General features: G+C 36.9%; 3 protein-coding genes and 1 long non-coding RNA gene across 6 annotated transcripts in view; 1 reads left to right on the top strand and 3 right to left on the bottom strand.

Moving 5' to 3' along the window:
• The window catches only part of LOC111641875 (zinc finger protein 830-like), a 24,537-nt gene extending 17,993 nt beyond the window's left edge, over positions 1-6,544 (bottom strand). For all 3 annotated transcript variants that reach the window (XM_023388129.1, XM_023388130.1, XM_023388128.1), the window contains exon 1: positions 6,293-6,544. In XM_023388129.1, coding sequence (XP_023243897.1) covers positions 6,293-6,408 — 116 coding nt within the window. In that variant the 5' untranslated portion in view covers positions 6,409-6,544. The remainder of the gene's footprint in view (positions 1-6,292) is intronic.
• On the top strand, positions 87-16,748 carry LOC111641878. The gene is made up of 4 exons (XR_002759484.1): positions 87-369; positions 2,023-2,083; positions 14,979-15,091; positions 16,722-16,748. It is a non-coding gene; the product is annotated as an uncharacterized LOC111641878 (long non-coding RNA).
• LOC111641877 lies at positions 10,552-11,174 on the bottom strand. The gene is made up of 2 exons (XM_023388131.1): positions 10,975-11,174; positions 10,552-10,892 (listed from the first exon to the last, which is right to left on the bottom strand). The coding sequence occupies exons 1-2, from the start codon at positions 11,135-11,137 to the stop codon at positions 10,615-10,617; spliced, it is 441 nt and encodes a 146-aa protein (XP_023243899.1). The 5' UTR covers positions 11,138-11,174; the 3' UTR covers positions 10,552-10,614.
• Positions 16,749-21,614: 4,866 nt separating the features above from the next.
• LOC111641874 lies at positions 21,615-27,654 on the bottom strand. The gene is made up of 9 exons (XM_023388127.1): positions 27,503-27,654; positions 27,392-27,437; positions 26,797-27,002; positions 26,590-26,726; positions 24,570-24,715; positions 22,762-22,843; positions 22,527-22,689; positions 22,238-22,415; positions 21,615-22,167 (listed from the first exon to the last, which is right to left on the bottom strand). The coding sequence occupies exons 1-9, from the start codon at positions 27,527-27,529 to the stop codon at positions 21,941-21,943; spliced, it is 1,212 nt and encodes a 403-aa protein (XP_023243895.1). The 5' UTR covers positions 27,530-27,654; the 3' UTR covers positions 21,615-21,940.
• Positions 27,655-27,878: the final 224 nt, after the last annotated feature.

Here is a 27,878-nt window from a genome sequence, read left to right as displayed (position 1 = left end):
AATTGATGAAGTCTCTTTGACCAACCCTTCTCTATAGGCTACTGTTGGAGTTGGAGCTTTATCTTCTCCCTGTAGTCAATCTTTGTTGGAACTGTCCTACTCAATTTACATAATTATTTACAAATTTCTTAAAAATGTAAAAAACAGATCGACCGAATTTGAATACAATGGAAAAAATTTGGGGCAGAGTGCAAAATGCAGGATAGTTTAGATACGCTAAATACTTTTTCATAAATATTCTATGCCAAAACTGATGTGTTTCTTATATGCCATAAAATACAGTAGTAATTATTTTCTATATACATTTTAATTTTAAAGAAAATTTTATTTTACAGGTATTTTGCCAACAATGAACAGCTAATCCAAAGAGTAAGTATTACATAATTGTTTTCAGTAATCAGATATTTTCTTAAAAAATAATAATAATAAACAAATAGCTGTGCAATCAAAAATATAAATTATAAGAATATCCATTACAATTATAATGCTGATTGATATATCCTGATTATCTCATCTAATCTGTAACTATAGTGTATCATAAATATAAATTTAATACACACACGTAAGTGATTGTCGAGCCCAATTTATTAACATTAATTCAAATATCTAGTGGTTGGGCTACATTTGTAGTCCAAATGCAGCTTGTTGTCGATTAATGTAGTATAAACATAATTAAATACAGTTTTGAAAGAATACAATGTATTCTTTTGAAAATATGTATTATTAAATTCAAATCAATGAATCTCCAAAAGTATGATGCTTTTTTATTGTTATTAACTCTCTGCCCTCTGGGCACTAGAGGGTTTTTTCCATACTCATTGTGGATTTGACCAGGCCCACAAATGGGGGCTGCTGAATGGCAAGGGTTTGTAGTATCCAGGATGGAGCACCTACAAAAAATTCCTGGGCGGTTTCTTGTCCAAATTTGATCCTGGGTCCTTCGTAGAGGTAGGTTGATGCCTTAACTGCCTCAGCTATCCAGCTGTCTGGTATTATGATTTGAATCTGTGTTTATCTATTAGTACTCCTTTATAATAATAACAAGCAATTTTATATATTTAGATAATAATTTTATTTCATATTTTTAGATTGTTTTTTAAATGATCTTGAATTGTGTGTTTTATTCATTCTCTGTTTCCCATATTAAATTACCAGTAATACAGTAGAATCATGATTACCCAAGGTAATGTGGACCGATGCTATCTTGGATAACCGAAAACTCAATGAAATGGATGGCCATGGACATTTCAGATGAAAAATTATGAATATAAAAGATTTATACAATACATCACTTTTACACCTCTATTTACGCATTATTGAATTTAATCATACATTTTATCATTTTAAACTTTCTTATATGAATTAGAGTATGAATAGTGGCATATTATCCTATGGGCAAAAAGGGCAACTGCCTGGGGCCCTGCCATCAGGGAGCTTTTATAAAAAAAATTTCTGCAAAGAAAAATGTCTGAAGTCAACACTGTATACATGGGGTCTCCTAATTCAAATTTGTCTGGGCCCCAATAAACTTTAACATGCCACTGAGTATAAATAGTGTATTTACAGGTTTGCCTCAGCTAATCAGGGCTCAGACAATTGGGGCTCTACTGTAAATTCAGTCCATTCTTATATTTTCTTGAAATTTTTTTCTATAATTTATTAATTTCTACTTATACACATAAAAATGTAAAACTGATTGAAGAATTTAGAATAAATCATTGATATTAATTAACATGATATATTTAGTTAATATTTGAATTTTCTATGATAAAGGTTTTCCTTTATTTTGATTATAAAAGTTTGTTTATATATTTTGATGAACTTCAAATTAACACACCAACACAAAAATTAAATCTTAACATTTTTATCAACATATAATTATGGTAATGAAAGTGTAAAATACCGTTATTATAAAATACAATCAAATCTTGATATATAGCCACCTCCATAAAGTGCTAAATATTTATCAATAAACATTTATTTATTTAAGTAATTCGACTAATCTTCAGATATTTTCTATAGCTGTCCGAGTCCTATCCGATTCGAAGAGCCGCACAGATTACAATATTTATGTTTGCTAGAAGTGAGTAAAATATTAATATCTTTGTATTATTTTAATATGTGTGTTAAGTACTGTTACATGTAGTCCTTAGTTAATGCAATTCATTAGTTTTAGGCAATTTAGATACTACACCAGTACGTTTTTACAGTTCTAAAGGAGGTCACTACTAGGCACTTTGCTTAATACTTTCACCTACCATATTAACTAGGGACTACCTGTATTAATAAATGATAATGTAAATGAAATACTATGTGACGGTTTCTTTAAACTTTCAAAAATATTTAATAATATATTTTCAAAATTACATATAGGCCCTACCTAAGCTATCTTTTAATAGTCATATTCAAAATAAAATTTATTGTTTTGTATACAAGCATCAGATGAGGTTGCTGATATGGGATAAATTTGATCTCAGGATAAAACAGGGATGAGGGGAGATATGTGGGTATGATAGGCACTGAGACAAGTCATTTTTACCATTGAACTTTTTTATTTAGGAAATATAGAAGCTTACAAAATTTTCTTAAAAGGCTTCCTTTCAGGACAGAGAGTGTTAAAGTCCAGAATAGGGATGAGATGTTGTTTTGTCAATGAAATTCCCTCGACAATCTGTTGGCATTGGGGCAGAATCGTCAAATTCTAGAGATGGGACAGGTGGTAGTCAATTGATGAATCGAAGATGGAGACTTTAGTGGAAACACAAACACAAAGGAAAAGACAAAGTTTGTACCTTGACTTTGGGAGAAAATTTCTCAGTTCTTAGAGGAAGGTTTTGATAGGAAATCCCAGTCTTAGTTCAGGGAATATTTTGGCAGAAAAGTCCTCTCTGTCCTTGAAACACAGGCTTCTATTATTTTCTATCCCTGATCACCCATTCTGATAGGAAGCAAGAACGAGGAAAAGCAACCAAAGTGTTTCTCGCTCACCCGTTGCTAGGTGTAATGAGATTTCAGGAGATTGCTTCTTTTCTTTTCATACTACCTTTTTAAACAAATTTTAATGAGTGGTTTAGATCCTGTCCAGAGCTTCAAAATCATTGCTGTAATCATGTTACACACACATTAACTTATTTTAGAACTAAACACTAGAATTAAAAGTAATTTTTGGGTAATTCTGAAGGTTTATTGATCAATATAAATATGTTATTACTCAATAAATAGTTATTTTTTTCATTTTTGGGACATTTTAATTACTTTTCTACTGGATAAATAGAATATTGAAAATATTTCAAAAATATCTTGACAATAAGTACACTCAAACNGAAGAAAATTTTAATGATAACAACAGAACAAACAATTCGAACGAATAACTGATTATATCATTAATTGAAAGGCAACAAACCTTTATATCAGCACTTATTATGTTTAAAATCTGAATATGACTGATCAAGAGTCAAAAATGCTTGTTTTTAAATAAATTAAGCTACGAAGATTCATCTCTTTTTGGAAAAAATAGCTTCATCGATGAAAGTTAGATATAGCGACATTGCAATGAGAAATGGGTCATTCTAAGTTAAGAGGTACTTTCAACGTCCATGAGAAAAAGTCACATTTTTTTCAAAAATTTGTTTAAAATAATGTTATCATCTCTCAAAACTCACTGTCTTCTTTATGGTCACTTAAATTCATTACTTAAATATACTTAATTTAGTCACAATAGTACTTCAAACATGAAAAACATATCTCCCCTGGCCTGTCACCTAACCGATTCTGTTCGTGTATCAGTAATTTTAAATACATAGAAATCTAATAAAATATCAAAATCATTCATTTTAATAAAATAGGATAAGTAAATTATTGTAATCTAACAAGTAAAATTATGTAATATTTCTTTTTCATAAAAAAATATTTACATCTAATTTGTCCTGCATTTTTCACGTCTCGTCCCCTGGCATTTTGTATTTGTCAAAAAACGATGTTTGTTTACTTTGTCGCGGGAAATTGTGACCTTGAACACATTTCATTGGACATGAAGTTAGCAGCAAGTATCAAGCAAGCTAACCACGCAGCCATTTTGTCAGTGATTTCGGTAACGTTATTCTGTGGGTACAGTTGTGAACGAGTGAAGTGATCTCTCCCCTGGTAAGTTTTATTTTGTGATTATTTATCTAAGAACTTCATTTTATTTGTATATTTACTGTTATTTGTGCATAGATTGTCATATTTATTTGTTAATTATGTGCGATAAATACTGTTACGATTATTTCAGTTTTCTAACAAAAAATTATCTCCCCTGTCATATCTCCCCTGCCTTTTAAGATTCCAGGGGAAAGACTTTATGTCCAGGGGATATATAAAAACGTCAGATCAGAGTATTTTTATGGATAACACGTAAACCGTTGTTCCGTAATTTAGTCAATATACATTTTTACTCTTTTAGCCTATCTCATACATTTAATTATGGTATAATATGTCTTTTACAGAATGTTAGCAAGAAAAAAAAATGACATATAAAGAACGCCTAGAAATAAAACATGTAGCAGAAAGATTAAGGTACCAATGCATAAAAAAATGACCCTAACAAATACGCACTACAAAAACTTAAAGAACGTGAAAAGTATCAAAAGGAGAAAGAAAAAGGAATTGTTAAGACTGTGAACCAAATGACCCCCCCCCCAAGAACAGCAAAAAGCTAGAAAATTGTGGAGAGAAAAAGCAAAGAATCGTAGATGTCTTTTAGCACTTCAAGTCATAAGTAATGAATCCTCAATCCTTCCTAGTTCGGATAATAAAGACCCACTGCTACTACCACCTCCTAAGAATGAAGATATTAACAGGCTGCTTGAAAATAAACAGTCTGATAATTTAATAATTATAAAATGAATAAATAAAGTTGGTTCTTAAAAAAAAGTCTATTTTCTTTCATAAAGCAATGTTAAAATCTCTCCCCTGTTCATAAAGTATCCTACCCTGTACACCTAGTCTCCCCCCTGTATTGAGTATCTCCCCTGGTCATTCATAAAACAAGATAAAATAAATAAATTGACTGGCCACCTTGCAGATATGCACAAATTAGTTGTTTCAATAAAAATGTTACATAATTCGATTAAATTTCTAACATTTATGTTGTGGCCATATCTCTTAACCAGTGAGTACCTCTTAACTTAGAATGACCCAAATATGGATTTATATCCTTATTGTATAGATACAAATACATTAACTACAAGTAACATTCTATGAATTCATTGAAAATATACAGAAAGTTTCAAAGAAGAAAGCAAAACTCTCTTTTGAATATTCATACATTTATCACTGTTGGAATATTTTACTGTTGGAATATGCATTCTAAAAGTAAAAGCAACATTTTAGAGAAAATCTTTGGCTTCCCTAATAAGCAAAATTTCTTTGTATATTTGTTAAGAATTCATTATAATTTTAAATGAATCCATGCAAAGACAGTCAAATGTAACTATAAAAGTTCTCTCCCAACACAGTTTACTTCTTTTTCATATCTAACAGGAAAAGTTGCTCTTCTCAAAAGGGCGATTTTAACTCTCGTAATTCTTAAAAATCTGTGCTGCAAACTGAAAGGGATAACAAATGAGCAATCAAAAATGCTCAAAAGGAAGAAAACACAAATAAAAAGAATAAGGCAAATATAATAAAGTGCCATAAATATACTTTAAAGCTGTTTATAAACAGTTCATACAAGAATGCAAGCACTAAAGGCATTCTCTATCTGCAACCATTCCAGAAGCCTTAATAGTTTCGCCTCGGTGCAAGTTACCATCGAGTACGGACAAACTGCAACCAAAACCAGCTCGGATCAGTTGCCAAAGAAAATACGGGCCCTAACAAGTCTACGGATCCTCAATCTTGATTCAATTCAAATATATCCAACCTCCTCCCACTCGAAACCCTCTAGAAACGGAATAATTTGTTGATGCAATCTTTCGAGTAGAATAAAGTGAGATAAATATAATTTTTTTACCCAAGTTAACTCGAAATTACAATCGCATAATTGACAGATTTCAGGCTGAAATTGACGAATTGTTTACTATAATCGAGTGATGTCAGATGCATTCTTTCGCTCTACGACCGAAATAAACCGATTAAAGTTCTATAACATAAACTATTATCGAAGAGACTTGAATAATCAGCCAAATATCTCGAAAATATCACCATGAAAGCATTAAGAATATTTCGTTTACTCGACCTCTTGTCACGTGTACCACAAAATGTAAGTATAACTTATATTTATGTGTTTAAATGTATATTTAGTAAAGGATATTTTGCCAAAGGCGAATCGATTCGTTGTTTTCCTTTAGTAATTAACTCGCTCCTCCTCTCTTTCATTAATTTTCTCAAATCGCTTTGAGTGGAGCTCTTTTTCGTGGATGTCGCCATCTTTGTTTGAACGACGTCACTTCCGCCACTCCATGGCTACGGCATCGAACGAATCCGTATTTCACTAATTTATTTATTAAAGTCTTATTTATAGTATTAAATCATCAAATTTTAGGTACAATTGCTATATTTAGTGTTATAAGTGACGGTCCCTTAAGTGGCGTTTGTATTTGATTTAAAATTTCCCATTAATTAATTGCCCGAGGTTAATACAAGATAATATGGTTTTAAAATTTCTGTTAAGGTAAATATATTAATAATAATCAATTATTTTTGAATATATTAGCATATTAAAGTTTAACGTAAGTCGTATTATTACGTTGATGATTTATGTGTTACGACACGCATTTTAAATTACGTAACAAAGAAAATGAACAGTTAAAGTTTGTAGACGGAATAATGCCGTAAAATCGTTGTAGTGATAACTATGAAAAGATTATATAAAAAATTCTATGGAGTGCCATTTAAAGTCTATTCTCTGCATAGATGTTTTTTCTCCTGTATTCTATTGGGCATCTTCCAATGTGGAAGATGATGCGAAAAGTTTGGTGCATACTAAATGATGTACTTGCTTCGATGTGTGGACAGAAAATGATTTTTGTGTCACGTTGTCATTTGCTCGACTACTGCTCGTGATTGACACAAACCAATGATCGACTGCATGCAAGTGTTGCTATATATCAAAGAAAAATATCCGATGAGTCGAATGCGCTCTTTGTCAAACAGACTGCCTTCGTTTTGTCAAGAGGATCTCGAGCCTGCAGGTAAATTTGCTCAGACGTCGAAGGAGACCAGTTTGCTCCGATGTTGACTAGTTTGCACCAGGCTTAAGAGATGCAATTCTTTAAAGCATTCTCCGATAGCTGTTTTTAGTTTTTCTGAATGTTAAGAGGCAACGTCGAGAAATATTTTCTTACAATTCCCCGAAATAAATTGTCCCGTATTGTTGAATCTATATTTCGAGCAACTCGAAAATGCTCCCCTAGTGCACACAAATTGTGGAAATGAGAGAAAAAAGAATAGAATGTAATTAGAATTGTAAAGCTTCCTTAAGTTTGTTGTAACTGTTCGTTGGTAATTACTTTTGATCTGTTTGTTCAGTTAATTGTTCCATTGTATACTGATGCACTCTTCAAATCCTGCCGGTGCCACCGATAAGCAGCACTGCCCATTGCACAATATAAGTAGTATATTATAATGCTGCACAGAAAGGATTGATAGATTTTATTTAGGGAATGCTAGAAATAATTTATTAGATATAATTAACCAGTAGAAAAGAGGTAATGTGTCTGAAAAGTTACAACATCCTTGTTTAGTATCCATTTGACAAGAATTCAACTCAAATTATCCAGAAATATAGACAGAAGCTGTTCATTAACTAGGCTTAGCTAAACCATTTATACTTGTATGTTTTGATATTGAAGGACACAAAGCAAAACAAAAAATATATATATTTTTTTTTTCTTTTTTATGAATTATCATATTTTATGGCATATAAGACATGGCTTTTGTTAAAATAATGGCTGTCTTATATGTGAAGTTGCATTCCCCGTTTGCTAATGAATTTTCTTGTATTTAGGAAAAATGCCTTCAGTAGGCTACAGGTAACTTCTCCCTAGGCCAACTCTTGAATTGTTTAATTAAACATTATTATTTCTTAAAAAAATATTTTACTAAACAATAAAAAATGTTCACCTTATGATGAAAAGTTCCACAATTGATGAAGTCTCTTTGACCAACCCTTCTCTATAGGCTACTGTTGGAGTTGGAGCTTTATCTTCTCCCTGTAGTCAATCTTTGTTGGAACTGTCCTACTCAATTTACATAATTATTTACAAATTTCTTAAAAATGTAAAAAACAGATCGACCGAATTTGAATACAATGGAAAAAATTTGGGGCAGAGTGCAAAATGCAGGATAGTTTAGATACGCTAAATACTTTTTCATAAATATTCTATGCCAAAACTGATGTGTATCTTATATGCCATAAAATACAGTAGTAATTATTTTCTATATACATTTTAATTTTAAAGAAAATTTTATTTTACAGGTATTTTGCCAACAATGAACAGCTAATCCAAAGAGTAAGTGTTACATAATTGTTTTCAGTAATCAGATATTTTCTTAAAAAATAATAATAATAAACAAATAGCTGTGCAATCAAAAATATAAATTATAAGAATATCCATTACAATTATAATGCTGATTCATATATCCTGATTATCTCATCTAATCTGTAACTATAGTGTATCATAAATATAAATTTAATACACACACGTAAGTGATTGTCGAGCCCAATTTATTAACATTAATTCAAATATCTAGTGGTTGGGCTACATTTGTAGTCCAAATGCAGCTTGTTGTNCGAACTTGCACCTCCAGGCAGACAGCCAAAGAGGACATCGCCAGGTAGCCACCCTCAGCGGACATCTCCATGCAGACCTCTACAGTCGGAGATCAACAGAGAGTACACCCACGTTGGACATAGCCGAGCAGACAGGAAGGGACACCAACTCCATACCGCCATACCATCCATCCCTGGGAAACTGCGATTAGGAACCGCCGAGCCCAGTGCGTCCTATCAATGCCCTATACTATGAGATTGAATCCCAGGAGGTAAATCCTCGACCAAATTGTGTCTCTCTCTCCAACACATCCCTCTTAGCGAGGTCTCTCTCATTCTTTAGTTTAGGATAGAACATAGATATAGAATAGAAACCTTTTATTATTCATATTTGTGTCATTTATGTTTTTTCCTTTGATATGTATAATCTCTTAATTGTTTATTAAATGTGTTGTTACTGTTCAACCTGTGTAGTTATTCGGACACCTTGTCACGACCTCACTACCCCTCCCACTCGATTTGCCCTCCTAAGCCATCTGACAAACTGAGAGCGGGTTTTACTAACCCGTGCAGAGTAAGTGGGATCATCCCTGTGGCCCCCTGCTACCTCACAATTGCACCTACTGGAGACCTGATAACCTGCATCTTATGGTAGAACATCATGTTAATTTATCAGAAGTTACAGTGTGGTGCAGCTTATCATCAAGAGGATTAATCGGATCAATCTTTTTTGATGCTACTGTGACTGGTCCCATTTACTCAAACTTCCTGTGACAGTCTGTCATGCCAACATTAGAGAGGACTTTGAAGATGAGGAGTTTTATTTTCAGCAAGATGGGGCACCCACACATTACTATCATGATGTTAGATCCTACCTTGATGAGATCTTGCCAAACAGGTGGATTGGACGAAGGGGTTTCATAGAACACTCTCTGCGTTCACCAGACCACACCACTAGACTTTTTCTATGGGGATACTTAAAAGACAAAGTCTATGCTATGAAACCTGCAACAGTTGCTGAATTGAGAGCAGCCACTGAACGAGAATGTACACAAATATCAAACAAAATGTTTTGTGATTCCATTGCTTTGCATTGTCAACAATGCCTGGACCAGAACGGATGTCAGTTTGAAAACAGGCATTGACAAAACAATTAAATAATGTCTATAGATTCTATTACATTTTGAAAATGAAATATATTTTAATAAACACTGACTTTATAATTATTTAAAGTCACCCTGTATAATTCAATTATAAAATACACATAGCTATTTCTCATAACAGTAAAAAGAGAGATCATGCCTATTTTGGATTGCAATTAATAATTAAAATTATTCTTGAAAAAGTTGACAGAATATTTTGTCAGTTCTTTGTTAAAATGTCAATAATTTTAATTTTTATGAAAACCTTATCTCTAGTTCCAAGACTTTTCTATCTTCATTTTTGATATTAAGAGTAAGATTAGTTTTCCTCCTAGTACTATAAATAAATAGAATATTATAATTAAAAACTGAAAATGTAATTAAAACAAAAAGGAAATATTACATATGTGTAATTCAGACATTGATTATAATTCAAATATGCAAGTCAAATTATTTTAATACACAATATAGAAATAATTAACACTAATCAAAATAAAAAACAAAGTAAACCTCAATAAAAAATAAAAGATATATATGTTTTCAAAACACTTTTATAGAAAATTTAAAAGTTTTGAATTTAATTACAATAGTAAAAATTTTAATATATAAATTATCAGGAATTAATAAAATATAATTCAGACACTTATTTAAGTACTCTTTTAAATTAGATTTTGAATAACAACAGATAATGACTATCAATTCTTGCCAATTAAATTATTGTTAAGAAGAACTATCATTAATCTTCGATTCAATTTGAAAAAATTTATTGCTAATATTTACCTCTTGCTCCTTTAAGGAAGACCTTGATATATCATACTTTCTATGAGTAAGAGAGGGCACTGTTTCTTCTTCTATGTCTTCTTCAGAAGATACAGACTTTCTTGAAGGTATTTCACTTAAACGTCTCTCTCTTAATTGTTGAAGCTGTTTTGGTAGTTCCGAACTATCAGATTTTAACGAAAAACTCCGCCTTGGAAGATGAGGTAATTTTATTTGGCCTGAAGTCAAATAATAAGAAAATCTCACTTTTGTTTAATTGATATTTTATATAACATTAAACTGACTTAATACTCTACTAACCTGCACGGGACATTAATTGTTTCAATTTAGTAGCAGTTTTACTTTTTGAATAAATATTGGAAGAATCATTAGTTGCATATGTTTCACTTATAATAAAGGAAACTGTAAGTTCCAACTGGCCTCTATATTTATCATTTTTTTTATCTTTCTTACTTTGCAACATGTACCATCTATTTATCAAATAATAACTTATTGGTTAATACAACAGAAATATGATTGATTTATACAATTATCAATTTTGTATTTAATGTTTAATAGCTGTATGTACCAAAAAATAAAAACTAAATTCATAATTTAGCCTTGTATTTTATATATTTATGTTAACTCAACTTATTTCTTAAGAAAAATAAGATTTCACTCATTACAATTAACTAAAAGGTATTGTACTTTTAATATTATATGATTTTATAATTTCTCATTTCTTCTAGAGAATTTTTATTTATACTATAACTAACTCTTATTTTAACTGAAGTTTCAATATTTTTTAATTGAAAAATTTATTAATAAATAAAAAGACGGTCAATTCCAAAAAATTTGATTAAAACTTTGGTCGATCACCTTTTATTTCCGTTAAAATTTTGTAATAGTTCGCCGCCAGGAGGAGAGTAAGGACGATTTACATTTAACAGCGCATTCCTTGAGTAAATATAAGGATCCAAGACTCCCGAATGGAAGAAGGATGACTAAAGACGTCGAAAGATCACCAGTTCCAATTTTTTACAACTTTTTTTACAAGTTTTAATGCTTAAATTGGATTATTTCTGTATTTTAAAGGACTGTTTATAGGCGACCGTGTAGCCTAAAAAGGAAGGTCCGGTCGCTGAAGTTTATTTTTAAATTTTAACGGAAATAAAAGGTGATTGACCAAAGTTTTAACCAAACATTTTTTGGAATTGACTGTCTTTTTATTTATTAGTTATTTTTTTCATTTTTGGGACATTTTAATTACTTTTCTACTGGATAAATAGAATATTGAAAATATTTCAAAAATATCTTGACAATAAGTACACTCAAACATATGCTTTTGAACTTGAAATGTGAATTTTAACTCATGTTTGGCATCAAAATTTATTCAAAGAACTAAATCAGTCCTATGATGTATGTGTGCTCTACATCTCACAATCTAGTACAGTGGGTGATCAGTTAATGAACATAATCCATTCCAAGACTTTGTTCGTTATCCGAATTGTTAGTTAACTGATTATCAAGTTACCATAGGTTTTTATGGGAATTTCGTTAATTTGTTCCGGAGACTCCAAAAAATAAAAAAAATATATACTTTTTTACTACGTATATATACTACGTTTATTCTTCTATGCATTTGTAGCTAGAACTGACAGTGTACTTGAAGAAGGCCGAAACCGTTCGTACTCGTGTACAAACGGCTAGAAATAAGTGAGGAAGGTTTTGTATTGATCACTATGTTTATTTATATGTAATAGTAAAAATACATATACACAAAGTTTGCATTTTTATTAGTCATGTTTTTTTTTTGTTTGTGGGGGTTAAAGAATCTGCCCAATGTCAATTGCTTTTCTCTTTTCTTCAGGATTTTTCAGAAGTAATTAATAGTATTGTATTTGTAGAGATCCCCAACTTCTTAACCTTATTCTGGTTTGGTTGCCCCTTGGATGATTGTTGTTCTGACATCCCTGCAGTTCTTCTGTCATCAGATTAGTTTCAGGTTCCATTATGAGCTCTAAAATGCTCTATTTCTCAGATGTGATTTTCATTACTCCATTAACAGCTTCAGACTTCTTGATATATCTTTCATAGCTAAGATTGTGCCTACTGTAGACCTGTTTAAGCCATACTGCCTAGCAACATCAGACATCTTGTGCCCACTTTCTACCTTGGCTATTATCTCTTACTTGGTTTCTATGGTGAGCACAGTTCTTGACACTCCTCTTTTTAAGCTCCATAATATTATCAGTTTCTTTTTAAATAAAAAGTTCAGAAAAGCACTTACAAAAATTCAGAGAACAGAAATCAACTAGCACAAAAAAATTATTTAAATGCAAGGCCCGGATGAAATTTGAAATTTGGTATTAAAACGTTAACAAATATCCAATGGGACAGTTAAACCCTCACCTTTCGTAAATAAACCTTGATGCAAAACTTAACGAGTGCCCGTCGGACAGTCTCGCAAAGACTATAAAAAATTATTTGTCAGAAAGATAAACTAAAAGCTGGAATTACAAGGGAGAGTTTCAAAATTTGGAGGAATACTATCCAATCAGTATCGGGTTGAGTGTTGATGTTGACGTCTCCTGTACTCCGAAAGGTTTCGAATTGTTACCTGGAGACAAGGGAAAATCAATCGGTATTCGTTATTTTCCATCACTTTTTTTACATTTGTTCAGTAAAGTGTTTGTTATCTGAATATGTGTTCATTGTCCGATCATAAAAATCTTTTGCGAAAGTGTTCGTTATCTGATTTGTTCGTTAACCGATCACCCACTGTATATTTGTTTTGTATATTTTACTTAATTAGAAGATGCAAAATAATAAACTGTTAAATGTACTCGACCAATTTTCTCTGTTTTCCTATGACTGCAACAAAAACATACCTGGATAAGAACAGATTGATCAACATGCACAGCTTATCTGAGCAGAGGCTTGCCAATATAATGCCTTGATGTATTAGAAGCTGGCACGACTAATTGTATTCAATTTATTTTCATTGCTTCCAAGTTTTTTTTGATTATAGGAATCTTCTACAGTTGTGGCAAAGTATGCTGTTTTTGAGCACAGTATTAATAATTCTTAACTAAGAGTATACCCTCTATGCTCTTTAAGTTGCTACTAGAGAAAATGGTGATAAAATATTGTTTTTTCACTCTGTTTTGTTCAATCTGTTAATTTCCACCATGTATTGTGCTCTTCTATCTTCTATTTAAGCAGACCACTAAAATATGTTGTTTTTTAATACAGTAGAGTGTCGTTTATCCGAATCAATTGGGGACTGGGGTTGTTCGGATAACTTATTTTTCAGATAACCAATTATGTACAAAAAAATATATTAACCTAACCCGTATTGAAATTTTTCTCTGTTGCGTGTCACTTCGCGTTGAATTTTCGTCGATGTGAAGCCTAATGTAAACTTTTTAAAATAATAATCGTGGCTATTGTATCGTTAAAAATTATTTCTTTATTTCTTACAAACAAAATAAATATATTGAAAAATATAAAAACCAAAAAATATATACTTTAGAAGATGATCTAGTATCAAAAACGTTCGATTCAGCACGACACACAGTCCTCAGAAAAACACCACACAAATGTGCCAGTGCTGCCAACTAAAAAACACACACCAACAAAAAAAATATTGGAGTAGCCCAAGATATAGCCAAAGATTGCAGCGCCACAGCACTAGCAAAAATTTAAAATTGCCGACTGGAATGCTTTCGGATAACCGATGTTTCAGATAACTGACTTTCGGATAAACGACGCTCTACTGTATATTTGTGTAGCTTATTATATAAGTTGTAACTTCACAGAAATAAAAATCCCAAGGAGTATCTGAAGATTCTCCTGGTGACACATGGTGTGTTGACTGACTGAGAGTCTTGACTAACCAAGTGTGAAGTGTACTTGAATGTTGAGAATTATATCAATCTCCGTTCTTTTGATCCAATTGGTTGATCTCCCTCATCCACACTTTCCGAGTGGCCGTTCCCTCATTACTAAGTGTAACAAGACTCTAACCTGGAATGTGGGAGAGGTCAAACTCAAAGCTGAATTTGATCTCCCAACTGGAGATGGTCAATCATAGGATGCCATTCCTTCTAAGATTTATGACTCTGCATTGCATTTAAACATAAACAAAAGAGTGTCTGGCTACAAATATTTTTTTGTTGCTGTTTAAAATAAACAAAATTTTTCTCTAAATTAACTGAATTTTTGCAAATTATGTGATGATTCAGACCTGTCTGGGCCTCACAATATGCTATTATACTCTGCAGTCATTAAGACAATAACATATATCATATTTGTCTTTCTAGGTAAAGAACTGTTTGAAATATTCAATTCTCGAAATTTTAGGGACATTTCTAATTTAAAGCAGACTGCGCAAAGGTTAAGAGATTTTCCAAAGAGATTAAAACATGAATTAAAGGTAAGTATATTTCATAAATTATTTAATATTAAAATAATTTCAAACCATTCTTCTGTAAGTGTACATAAGAATAAAAGGTAATGACAATAATGATATACAGGATGAGTCAGACGTCTCTATACAAAACACACACTACCATGAAGGAAGGCATTTGTGATCTGTATGCACATTTATTTTATTTATTATTATAAACTTATAAAATTTTAAACATTAGATGGATATAGCAGTGCTTTTTTTTCCCAGCTTCATCTTATAAAACAATAAAACACAAAAAATATATCATAGCTTATTGCCAGTGTAGAAAAACAAGACATATAATACAGCAGTTATTTATTGTGTCTTTGTCACAATGCTAGGCTGCAATTTTTAATCATATTTTTAATTTATTTAATTTAAAACATATGCTCTCCACCTCAAATTACTAGTGACTTGCCCCTGTACATCATACTTTTCCTTTAACAATAGAGTCATGCCAATCATCTATCTAACACCTTTCGGGGGAAAACATTTGAGTTGAAATAATGTTACTTCCGGTTTGCATCGGAAGTTCATATATAGTTAATTTGGTCCTCCTGCCCGTAAGGTTTCCCTAAGTGGTCTCGTCTTTCATCTATCTAACTGTGTTCTCGAGATTAAGAAAAGATGACAGACGGACAACAGTGGGATTTTATAGGTCTACAATTTTTTCAAATTGCAGCTCAATAAATAGGTTAAGTTGAAGGCCAGATGACCAAGCAGTTAATGTAGCAGCCTACCACTCTGGGGACTTGAGATCCAGTCCAGATGGGTAAAAAAAAACTCTAGGAATATTTTAGGGTGGTCCTTCCATTATGTCGGGCCTGTTTTTTACCATCTGGCCAAACCCATAATGGGCTTGTTAAAGAGTCCTTCTTATGTCCACGGGGCATAAGAGAGTTAAAAAAATAGGTAGTTTGAAAACATTTTTTAAAAAGATAACATTAATTTCAGTATACAAACAGTTCCAAAATTTTATACACCTTTTTTTGCCCATTCTTTAATCCATATTTTGTCAAAAGAAATTTGCATAATCTTCTACTAGAATTTAATTCCTTTATTAAAATATTCTTTTCATACACACATATCTTACTAGAAACATGAAAACAACAGCTATGTATAAATTTATAAAGAACAGTTGTGTAGATTTTACGACAATAAATGAACTGTATTAGTTTACAATATGTCAAAATGATGAGACTCAGAATTTAAGTGAATTTATCTAGTTAGCATAATTTGCAATTTACTTAGTAAACACTTGGGGGTGGCTTGTCAAAATTCAATAGCACATTACATTTTTGACTACCATAAAGGGTAGTTATATATAATTTTTTACTCTTATCAACTGTTAGTAATCATTAGAGCTACCAAACCTTACTTATGAACTGAGCAAATTTAGAGTACACAATTTGTGATTTTTTTTCGAGTTTCAATAAGACAGATTTGTTAACATTGTCCATACAATTGTAGTTTGTGATATACAAGCAAACCTTTGCCTATGTATGTAAATTGTCAAATCACTTGTAGTTTATCGTATTGAATTTCTACAATACTAGTGCCATATGTTTTATTTTGCTATTTTGAAGGTCCTCTCTAATAAAATTTGTTTTTGCAGGAAGGATTTCGACAGGCAAATGAAGAACAGAAGAAAGGAAAACAATGATGTGATGCCCTGTAGGTGTGGGGTAAGTAAAGTCCCGTCAAATTTTCCATCAGAAAGAAGTTGTCCAAACCGACTTTTTCTTGTCGGGAGGAAGAGAAGCTGAGTTTTGGCCCATTTTTCCACTTTTAAGAATGTGTCGGGACACAGATAAAGTTGGTTTTCAGCATCCCAAGAACAGTTTGTCTGAGAACTATCATTTGTACAATAAAAGTTGAAAGTTGAAAAATATTGGTTAATGCATTTTTCAAACTAACCAAAGTCAAAACAATTAAATTAAAAACAAAACACACAAGAATTCCTAATTAAATAGCATTTAAATTTGACTCTGTCATGTTGACACTAAGAGGGCCTTTCTCTGCAACCATTGTGAGTTCAGCAAGCCCCAAGATGGATGTCAACAGACCACTCATGAAAAATTCCTAGGGTTCTCTACCCAGATTCAATCCCACATTCCCCAAAGCAGTAAGCTGATGCCTTTTCAGCCATCCAGCTTTATTTTATTTTAAACTTCTTAATCATGAATAAATTGAATTGCATATGTACTGTACAACGGGGTAAAAAGCATTTTTATTTAGGTTATGCCAGGTGGAAATTTACAGGTGACACGCAATTCAGATTTTCACCTATCAATTAATTTGCTTTTTACAGTCATATATTTAGGATTTTAAAATAATTTTCATTTTATCATCATTGTTTATTTTCCTCATTGCAACACCTGCCCATATACCATATTTATGAAGGTTTATGAGAGCATTAGTGCAAAGAATTAGATCATAGATATTTCAATGAGTTTTCCTGTGTTATCAATGTTAAATAAGATAATCAATCTTGTCAGTTCATGTTTTCATTCCCAGACAAACATGGTGTAGATTTTGTAATTTTATCAAAATGCCCAAGGAGCATTGATCAAATATCAAGAGGTTGGGAGTGTAGCAGGTACCAGAAGAGATGTAGAATTTTTGACTTTCCTTGTAATAGAAACATTTCTGCTGTTCTTATGGAATGACAGAAATGTTTCTATTATTGGTTTGGTGCTTTTCATGTTTTATCTATGTATTTGTTTTACTCTTCTTTTTTTCAAACTATTTGGCAACAATTTGTCCATGCTTCTATCCACAATCCTTTATGTTTTCCGATATTCTGGGAACCTCTTTAAATTTGTCGATAATCAGTTTAACCATCTTAATGCCATCTATGTCTACTAGGATGAGTTTCACATCATCAGTGTTTATTAATATATATGATTTCATTCACAGGGTTGTTTGGGAGTTAGTATCTTTTAATTCACTGACAATTAGTTATTTATCAGAAACTTATTGAAAATAGGAATACTGATTGTGAGAGTCCTTGCCATACCGAACCATTTGGGTAATGGCTTTCCAGCATTGGCTTGATGGTAACTTGCACCCGAGACAAAGCAGATTTTTGCTGCTTCTATTTCCAGAAAGATTGCTAACACTTTTAGTTCTGGCACTCTTGTATGAACTATTCATAAACTTTAAAACACATTTATTTGTATTCAGCTTATTTATTTATTCTCTTTTTGCCACTCGAGGCAGTCACCTGCCTGTTAACCTCACCCATCAAGCTGGCCCTGCAGCCATCAATGAGGCTGTTGTTGTTGAGTTATTTGGCTAGTAGTATTTTGATAACATGACATTATCTATTTTAGAAAATTTTACCCTACTTTGGTAATCCGTAATCTGTTGATAATCCATGGGTATATATGACCAATATTATTGAAAGCTGCATACAGATCAATTCATAGAAAGCAACAAAGGGCATAGTTTTGATCTGTTATCTTGTAGGAAAGTATTTGAATGTATAGGTCATTCTCTAATGCCACAGATTTGCTAATAATTGGTGAAATCTGGAATCGCAGTCTCGCTTCTAAAACTTTTAATACAATCAATATTGAGGATACGGGTCTCTGATTCACGATTTTCTCAAAATCATCATTATTAGTTTTTGTTATTAAGGTTACAAGTTCCTAGCCATTGCTAATGAATACTTGTAAGCAGATCTTTCACAAAAGTATTATAGAACCCTTCAGTGTCGATGGACAAGCATTTAAGTCAGCAACCTGCCACTCCGGAGGATTCGGGATCAAATCCAGACGGGTCAAAAAACCCCGGAATTTATCGGGGTGGGCCCAGCCAAAGCCATAATGGACTTGCCAAAAAAAGGCCCTCTTAGTGCCAAAGTGTGGAAAGAGTTTAAAAAGTATTTATAATTATTATTCAAATAGTTTAACTTTTGAGTCAGTCACCGAACATTTGAATTTTGTTTCTGCGCGCGACAGTAGCCAATTAGAACGCTAGTTTGCGAACGTCATCGAAACGTCATATTTTTCAAACAGTATGGTGAAAAAGACAGGGCGTAGCATAATCAAATTAAGAACACAAAAGTGACAAACAATTACAGCAAAAAAACATGTTTTGGAGCTATAAACGTCGTGTGTTATTTAAACTAGTTTCAAGTTTATAGCGACAAGTTTTTCAATCATTCTAAATATGAAACAGATACTGGTTCTCGTCTTGTAATACTTTCTTGCAATACGTTATCAATTCTTTCTTAATTATATCAAACGTGTTCTCTCGGTTTCTCTGTAATAGCTTTTAGAATAGATTATCTTAGAATTTATTCTGTATTTTTATTGCAAAAAAAATATAATAAATAAATCGGCCTAACGATCGTTAAAAGATAAATAGTAGAGGTTTTTTTAGTAGCCATAAACTGAAACTACCGATTAGGGCGCCTCTAGCGTCAATTCCTAATATAATTTCGAATTCAAGATATTTATTTACAGTATTCGCAATTACGTAACGAAGACCTTTGTGTCGTTGAATACAGAATTCAATTTATATTTATTATTAATATTTATGAATAAAATACAATCATACGTTTTCGTCTTCCATTTACATCTGATGCGTTTATAATAATATCCAGTTTTTCTGTCATAGACACCGAATGATTCACGTTAATACCAAAGTTGAAAACGTGAATAACTGGAAATCGACCGTAAACAGCGTTAACAATACCGGTTATTATTTTTAATTAAATACTTGAATTTCGAGATTTAAAAAGAAAAAACATTATCATAATCATCATGATAACAGCGCCACATGTCGTGTGGAGCCACGATCGTCTATGCCGATCATGGCGCCACACGACGGAATTCTAAAGTTATAAACTAGTCAAACGACACGAAGTGAATTATTACATAAAAGGATATATTAATGCTTCGGTTAGGGTTATAAATATTAATAAAAGTCAGTCGTTACGATTACGTCATTTGAATAATGGCGGATACCTCCGGAAAAATTAAACGTGGTCTTTCCAGTTCTGACCGACCCTACCCCGATATTACGTAATCACTTCGGATACGCGCTTTCGAGCGCCGTATTTGACCCCGCTTTTACGCCCTATCGAACACTACATCTTCGATACAGGCAGTCCCGAATTGCGTAATTAAACTGAAGAACGGATATATAACGTCACGAGTATTCGACATGAAATATTTCTTTAATTAATGTGTCGAGTTATTGTTAAAGCGTATCTCATTCTGCCTTTCGGACCACGAGATACTAGAATCGTCTTGCTCATGCTCTTTCACAAAATCCGTTTGTGATGACGAAACAACCGTTGTATCGTCACACGAAAGGCTTGGTCGTCCTCTCATAGAAAATCTATAGTATTAGCGTTTCGTAATACTTCGTTATAGAAACTGCTACCGCTCTGTGGGACTCGGGTTCGAATCCGGACGGGTCGATAAGTACCCGGGAATTTTTCGGGAGGTGGTCCGTCCGGATACGTCAGACACCGTCCCTCACCACCCGGCCGTCCCGTTATGGGCATGGCCGAATCCACAATGGGCTTGCTAAAAGAGGCCCCTTTAGTGCCCACAGGGCGGAGAGTTAAAAAAGAAAAAAAATCTTTAAGAGAAAGTGCGGGTGCGAGCACGTTTAAAATTTCCCCCTCCTCTTACGAGAGATCTTCGACCGATTCCTCCTCAGTTCTTTAACCCGTGAATTTGTCACGCCACGTAGTGTCGTAACAAACCGCGCTTTAATATCCCTTTCCGGTGCACGCGCTAATCGATCGGGTCTTTTCCGGTGGGGAATTAATAATAAAGCACCGTAATAGGCGAGTAACAAAAGCATTTGTTTCAGCCCTCTCGTGTTTATCGCCCGTAGCGCTTTGTTTTCTTTTGTCGTTTAGAGTTATTTTTGAATTACTTTAAAATATTGCTCGACTAGCAGTTGAGCCCGGCGTTGCTCAGGCAAGTAAGTTAATTCTCATTATAATGGAGAATTAACTTACTTGTATAAGTTACTTATTATTATTATCAACCCATCTTGATTATATTACAAGATTAGAACCCGCGTTGAATTCGGCATTTGTTTTCCCTCCTGTGCGGGGGAAATTCGGATTTATCGCTGGTTTACAAAATGGCGATTCCGCTGACCCGTTCTACATAATAACGAGGTCAACCCGAATACGTAATACAAATATTGTCTGGATGTTTAGAATAGCTTGAAGATACGTCACGTGTTTTGTCCTCGTTCTCTAGAATGCGACAGATCTTTACACGTAACGACGTATAGATGAGCGCGAGCTCGACCAGTCTTATTTTTGTTATGATGCGAAGATCACATGGCGGCACTGCTGCGTCACATATCTACGTAACGCAGCAACGCCGCCGCGTACGATGCAACAGCGCCGTCGTGTGGGCATTTCTGAAATCTAGGTACACAATAAGGGGTTACGAATGGGTCGCCCAATGTTTGTGTATATATATTTATGCGCGTGTTACGCGTACTCATAAACGAAAATATTCCGATCTAATAAAAAAGATAAGAACCACGTAACTTTTATTGGTGTTAAAAAACTGTACAATGCGGGTTAGCGGCGAGGGGAGGGCGGAGGGGAGGAGGGGCCCCGCCACCGCCTCCGATCGCCGAGAAGCGATCCTCCACCGCGTAGCTGCCGGAGGGCTCTCCTTTCGGTGACTAGAGCTGCGAAGAGCGGGGCCTCGTCCGCCCTTCTCCGGAAGTTAGTGGCTTCCACCGAGGCCTTTCGTCGGTCCCTTTTTCGTCGTCGTTAGTGGGTCGGTTCCGGAAGTCCCAAGAGTCGATAAATTAGGGGGAGTGGACGTCCGACAGGGCGCTTCAGTCGCGGCCAAAAGCGCGGTTGGAGTAGGGCCCGGAGTAGATGGAGCTGCCGGCTGTGCTGGTACCCTTCCTCCTCCGGCGGCGGTGGAGGATGCAGGCCACCAGCAACAACACGGCCAACACCAGAAGCACCCCGGCGATAGCGATCCCGATGGCAAACTTGCGGGTGGAGACGCAGAAGTCGTCCTCGTCGGTCAGGGGTCGTGCCTTCTCCTCTTCCTCTTCTATAGAAGGAAGTGACGTCAGAGGGAGCGGAGACATTTCGAAAATAAATCAAATTAAAATGACACTTACCCGCCTCCTTTTGGCTGTCAGTGTCCTCGTCCACGTACAGACCCGAATACACTTCAACGTTCAGGTATTTGGGGTCTTCCTGTTCCCGGATCAGCTCGCGAAGACTTCCGGTCTCTTCGATCCGATCGGCGCTCCGCCTGCTCCTACCGAACACCTGGTCCTCGTCGCAATTCGGGGGCTGCCCGATGGGAAATTCAATTGTTAAGCTCATGCCTGCTCGCGTCTAGTCTATGGCAAACGTCGCCGAATTTTAGGATGTTGGGGAAGGATTAGAGAAAGACGGACTCACCAGCTGGCGGCATCCCCCGGTCTTCTTGTGGCAGAGCTTGACGTTGCATTGATAATAGACGGAGGGGGTGTAGGGAAACTTGTGAGCCGGAAATGTCACGGAAGCCCTCGTTAGATTCCCATCGTAGTGGAAGGCCCCCATCAACTCTTCGTCTACGGGACACCTGCACAGAAGAAAAATGAGGTCACGAAATGGGAGGAGAGGGGGAAAGCGCGCGCGACGACCTCGTTCTTACCCTTCGTTGTTGACGAGAGGTTGCTCCGCACGTTCTAGTCCGTCTCTGACGACGCAGTTGGTCACCTTCATCCCGTATTCGTCTGAAAAGAAAGACACACCCGTCTTCAATTAAACCGATCCTTCTCGCTCGAAACGAGAAGAAATCGCGTAAAAGTTGTTGAATTTATTCGAAGACCACCTCCCGAAATAACGACATTGAGATGACGTAGATTTCATCGTGAAATACTTGTAGAAAACGGAAAGATCTTGCTGTCCAGTCGGGCATTCGGACCTAATTAAGGGAGGTCTATTTATGTAAAGTAGAAACGATGACAAATCGTTATATTGGGGTGTTAGGATTACCATTCTGTGCCAGGACGTTATAAACTAGCAATTACGCAATAGTAGTAGCGGTGTAGGAGTCACGAAGCACTTACCAGGTATACAGTGTATACGTTACTCGTAGTTCGTGCGAAGTATATTGTACAGTGACAGGGTTAGTCACCGAGTACTTGACAAGTACCTGGCTAGGTATTGTGTACTTTACTTAAGAACGAAGTGCTGTATAATGTTCTTCGCTTGGGAAAATAAACAGGTAAATACAGGTGAGGTTTTAGTATATAATTTAAAGAAGGCAGAGCGAAAAAGGAGACAAAGGACCTCATATAAAACTAAAGATTTGTGCTGCCAGAAGCTTGTATACTTTTCTATAAAGAAAAAAAAATGTTACGGACCAAACTTAAACGTCTGATACACAAGTTAAAACTACCGACCGTCACCTTTCTAACAACTGAGACATCACAGAAAGATTTCATCCTACAGTGAGTGGGGAGTCCACAATTTCTCAAGACGTGAAAACACAAGCAATTACAACATGTAGTGTTGGGTATTTTGATAAGAATTACGCGTGTATACTTCATCAATTAGCCCATGCCGAATTTGAAACCAATATTTTTATTAATGGATTAAAAAATTATATAAAATGCACTGTGGACTGTACACTGAACTGTACTTAGGCAAGGACTCGCTGTACAGTTGCTTCATAGGGTTAAACGTGTCTTGTCTCCTACATCGGGATTATCCGTATGTCGTCATCATCTTTCCTCTAAACTGCGCAGCTGCCTTCGGCTCTCCCACCTGTCTCGGTCAGTTTGATGTCGCCACATCTTCTCGGAACACCTGGAGTCCCCTAAATAATTCAATCGCTTCTAGGCGTTGTGACACATCTGCCCTGAGTTAGAAGGAGCACCGATCGCAATGTGACGATACAAAGGATTATTCTACCCAAATTTAAATGAAATTTAGGGTGCAAAGCGTTTCTCCTTTTGCTGCTGTGTTTAATTTTCTAGCTGATTGTTTTCTTTTGTTTCTGGAAGAGGTTAAAAACTCACCACGCTTCACTCCGCGAACTGTTCGTAATTAATATTTAATTAGCCAAGAGACCGTTAGAAGACCCCGAGGGAGACATTTTTCCGTTAACTGAAGAATCACGTGACGATTTCTCCCTCCGAGGAATCGTGGCATAAAATCGCAAAGTCGCTTGGAGGGAGAAATCGTCGCTTGACTCTTCTTTCAGTTTCCTCCGCCGAAAACGGCAATTTTTTTGCGGATGCCAATGCCGGAAACGTGAAGAGAACGACCCGCTTATATCGTCGTTCGTCTAGCGAATGTTTAGTGGTGCCCTGACGATAATCATCGCGGCGCGAAGGTTGACGCGACGCGACGCCCTAGTCTTCGCGTGGGACTATTCACCGAGCGAGTTCGCGTCGCTGCTCACATATTCGAGACGAGGCATCCCGAATTAGAGGAAGAGAAAGAGGCACTCACCTTGGGGTGGGAGGGACACCACCAGAGTCAATCTGTCTCCTATTTTGGCGCGATCGGCCACCTTCTCCTCCGACTGCCCTCGGAAGATCTTCATGCCGCACACCGGAAGGGCGCCCGATCCGGCCAAGGAGATTGGATCGGGGGTCCTGCGGGTAAAAATACAAAGACATTAAAAGAGGCGAGCGCGAGACGGACCCCTTGACGGTCCGACGACGCGGGAAGAAGCGAACGGCGCATCTAATTCCCTAATAACCGGAAGGGGGAGGGAGTGTCTTCCTCGCCCTTCTCCAACTCGGGGTCGACGAACGTCGCGCGCTTTATTAAGTCGCTTGACGCTCCCTTACTAATAAAATTATTCATTACTAATTAGACACACGAAAGTGTCAAAAATACAACGAGGAACGAACTTTCTGGACTTAACGATATTTCCCTGGTGTAAAGTATCAATCAAGTATCATGGAGGAGGATCGACGGACCCGAGACACTTCCATTCGTAGAGATACTCGAAGTGCATCGAACCAGAATTCAGAGGATAGATTGATAGAATAAAGCAACGCAATATACGGGCAATCTGTCAAGAGGGGGTTGCATCCCGGGAGGACTTCCCATGGGAAATTGGATCCTATTTAGATGTTAGAAACATGAAGAGCCAAGGGAGTGCTTGTCGGGAGGACTTTCTATGGGAAACTTGACTCCTATTTAGGTGTTAGAAACGTGAAGTAAACCCCGGGAAACTCGGCTAGCCCGTTGTTGAGGCACGAGCCCGCGACCAACTCTAATAGTGTTCGGTGGTTTCATCCATTGAGCCAATGGTGGGGCCATTTTTCGGTGTGAAATGTTTCTTAGAGACGTACAAAGTGCTCACCCTGTGGTCAAACTTTGGGTTAAGATCGAGATTTATAGGTTCTATATTGATTGTATATAGCACTTTAATCGGCGGTGTTCGTTTATACTTTTTACTTTTGGATAAATCGTAATATGTGACGTAATAATGACGTAAAGTGGTGATAATGGCAGAACTTTTGGGTTTTCATTAAATTTCTCCTCTTCCCAATTTTTTCCCTACAAGTTAAATTCGGTTGATACCGGTGGCGCTTTACACTGCTAATTTTCCTTTAAGTTCACCTTAAATACGAGAGTAAAGACGAAGACCATATTCGGTCCTGATCTCCGAAAAACTTCATCCAGAGATCAGGACCGAGGAAACTCGATCAACAGGGGTCTCAGTATTGAGAGATATTTTGAAAATTGAAATTTAGTAACACCGAACAGGATTAATTTCGTAGAGAATGTGAACTGTGGGTCCCTGTCGTTTGTATTGTTAAATACGGTGCCATACAACTTATATGAGAACTGTGTTATTCTTGGTTTAGATCATTAGGGCATACCCTCCCCTCAATCATTAACTCGGTTGATGGAGTTTGAACCGTATTCTGTTCTAGTATCTGGAGGATTTATAGTTTAATTTCCAGACACCAGAACAGAATGTAAAAAAAGATCGAGGGGTTCGGAGAAGCGCGCGCCCCCGGTTCAATCCAAGTATAGTAATGGATGATCGCGTCCCGACGCCCACCTATTTCTTTAAACTACCCCGACCGGTATTTCTCCCGGAAACCCTGTCGCAAACCCGCCTTCCCACACCACTCGCCCACCATCCAAAGGGTTTTTACCTGTTTTCGAAACGGAAAGTTCACACTCGACCTCCAAGCATTTCTCGCGTTTTTCCACCGCGTGGCTTTTCCCTTCCGGTTTCGCCCCCTCCCTTCCGTCGAGGGCCGAGACCCGGATCGGACCCGACTGGAAGGAAGACCTCCCACCCGTCACCTTTCCATTTTAGGTAAGAACCCACCTGAAGGTGGCGGAAACCCACGCGCCGCCGCGTCGCTTAGCAACGGCGCCGCCATCTCCCGATAAGGACACTTGACGCCTCCGCCCGTCGACGCGACCCCCCCACTCTCGATGACGTTTGCGCGTATCTAGGCGCCACCAAGAAAGGGATTCACGCGCAGCTCGTACTCACCCCACTTCCCGCTGCCAGCCCAGAGTTTCCTTCCGGTTTTCGTACTTGCATCGGACGTGAAAGCCCTTTCCCAGGCCGGTGACAAGTTTCGGGTGAGGCTGGACCACGATGGTATTGAAGTACTCCACGCCGTCGCCCTGGAAACGTGCGAGACGGGATGAGGAACGGAAAGAGAAAGAGAACGGAAGGAAAGGGGGAGATACTAACCGAATCCGAGCTCATAGTGTTGCAGGAATGCAGGGGCAGTCGGTACTCCACTCTAGGGCCCGCGTGCGAGTATTCCGTCAAACAGGAGGAGTTCTCCGCCAGTCCACGGGGGTAGACCATGCCGTTGAAGTCGCGGTCGGTGGCGATGGACACGCGGATGTCGCCGCTCCGACACACCACAGAAACGTCCTCCACCTTAGCCGCATCTGAAAAATAAAATAAATGGAGGCAATTCATTTACCGGGAAAAGCGCGCCGAATATCGTCTCTCCCTCCACCGACTGCTTCCGACGCGTCGCGCGCTCACTTTCTCCCCTCTCGACCGTTCCGCCAAGGAACGGAGCCTTTCCTGTACGTCAATCCCGAATCTCATCGCGTTGTCGCCCGAGCTCGCGAAGGTGCCGAATTCGCCCGTTTCTAGTCTCGGGACAAATCCAGAAAGCCAAACTAAAGCAGAGATTTGCGAATTCTGGCTCCGGAAACGGCGCGACGCGACGCGACGAGAGAGGCGAGAGGAAAAACGGAGCGGGTGCGAAATCCGTCGGCCGTCGAGTCGGGCGGAAAGAAGGGAGAGAGAACCAAAACAAGGGACTTACCTAGAGTGTTGAGGGTGGCCGTCGAGCGCCGGATAATCCACGACACCTGAAAGGTAAAGCTACGTTTAGAGGGACGGCCGAGGGGCGCCGACGGACGACGCGGGTACTCACCAGCAGGCACAGCAACAGACGCTCCATGCCGAGCCGAAACCGAAGACGCAATGTAAGTAGGTCGCGGCGCGGATCGACCCCGATCCGCCGACGGGACGCCCCCTCCCTACCCGTCGGACCGGTCGAAAACGAGAATTCTCGTCCTCGACCGGGTTACGCTTCGCGCGCCGCCGACGAAGCGGAGAGTTCTCTCGACGCCGCGGCGCACGCGCTCCGGACGGCCGGGGGGATCGTCGCGGCCGAACCGGTCCCGGCGCGTGGGAGAGCGGGTCGAGGACGCCCGGCGGAATAGATACCCGTGGCTTTTACCGGAAACGGGCGGAGGGATGCTCCGCCCCTTCCGCTCGTCCCCCGGAAGTCGGGAAATTCGGCATCG

Source organism: Centruroides sculpturatus, unplaced genomic scaffold (genome assembly GCF_000671375.1).
Source record: "Centruroides sculpturatus isolate CEXI.00-Female unplaced genomic scaffold, Cexi_2.0 scaffold1623, whole genome shotgun sequence".
In the NCBI taxonomy this organism is placed as follows: Eukaryota; Metazoa; Arthropoda; class Arachnida; order Scorpiones; family Buthidae; genus Centruroides; species Centruroides sculpturatus.
Note: the sequence above shows the minus strand (reverse complement) of the source record. Positions and strands in the feature narration are given on the sequence as shown.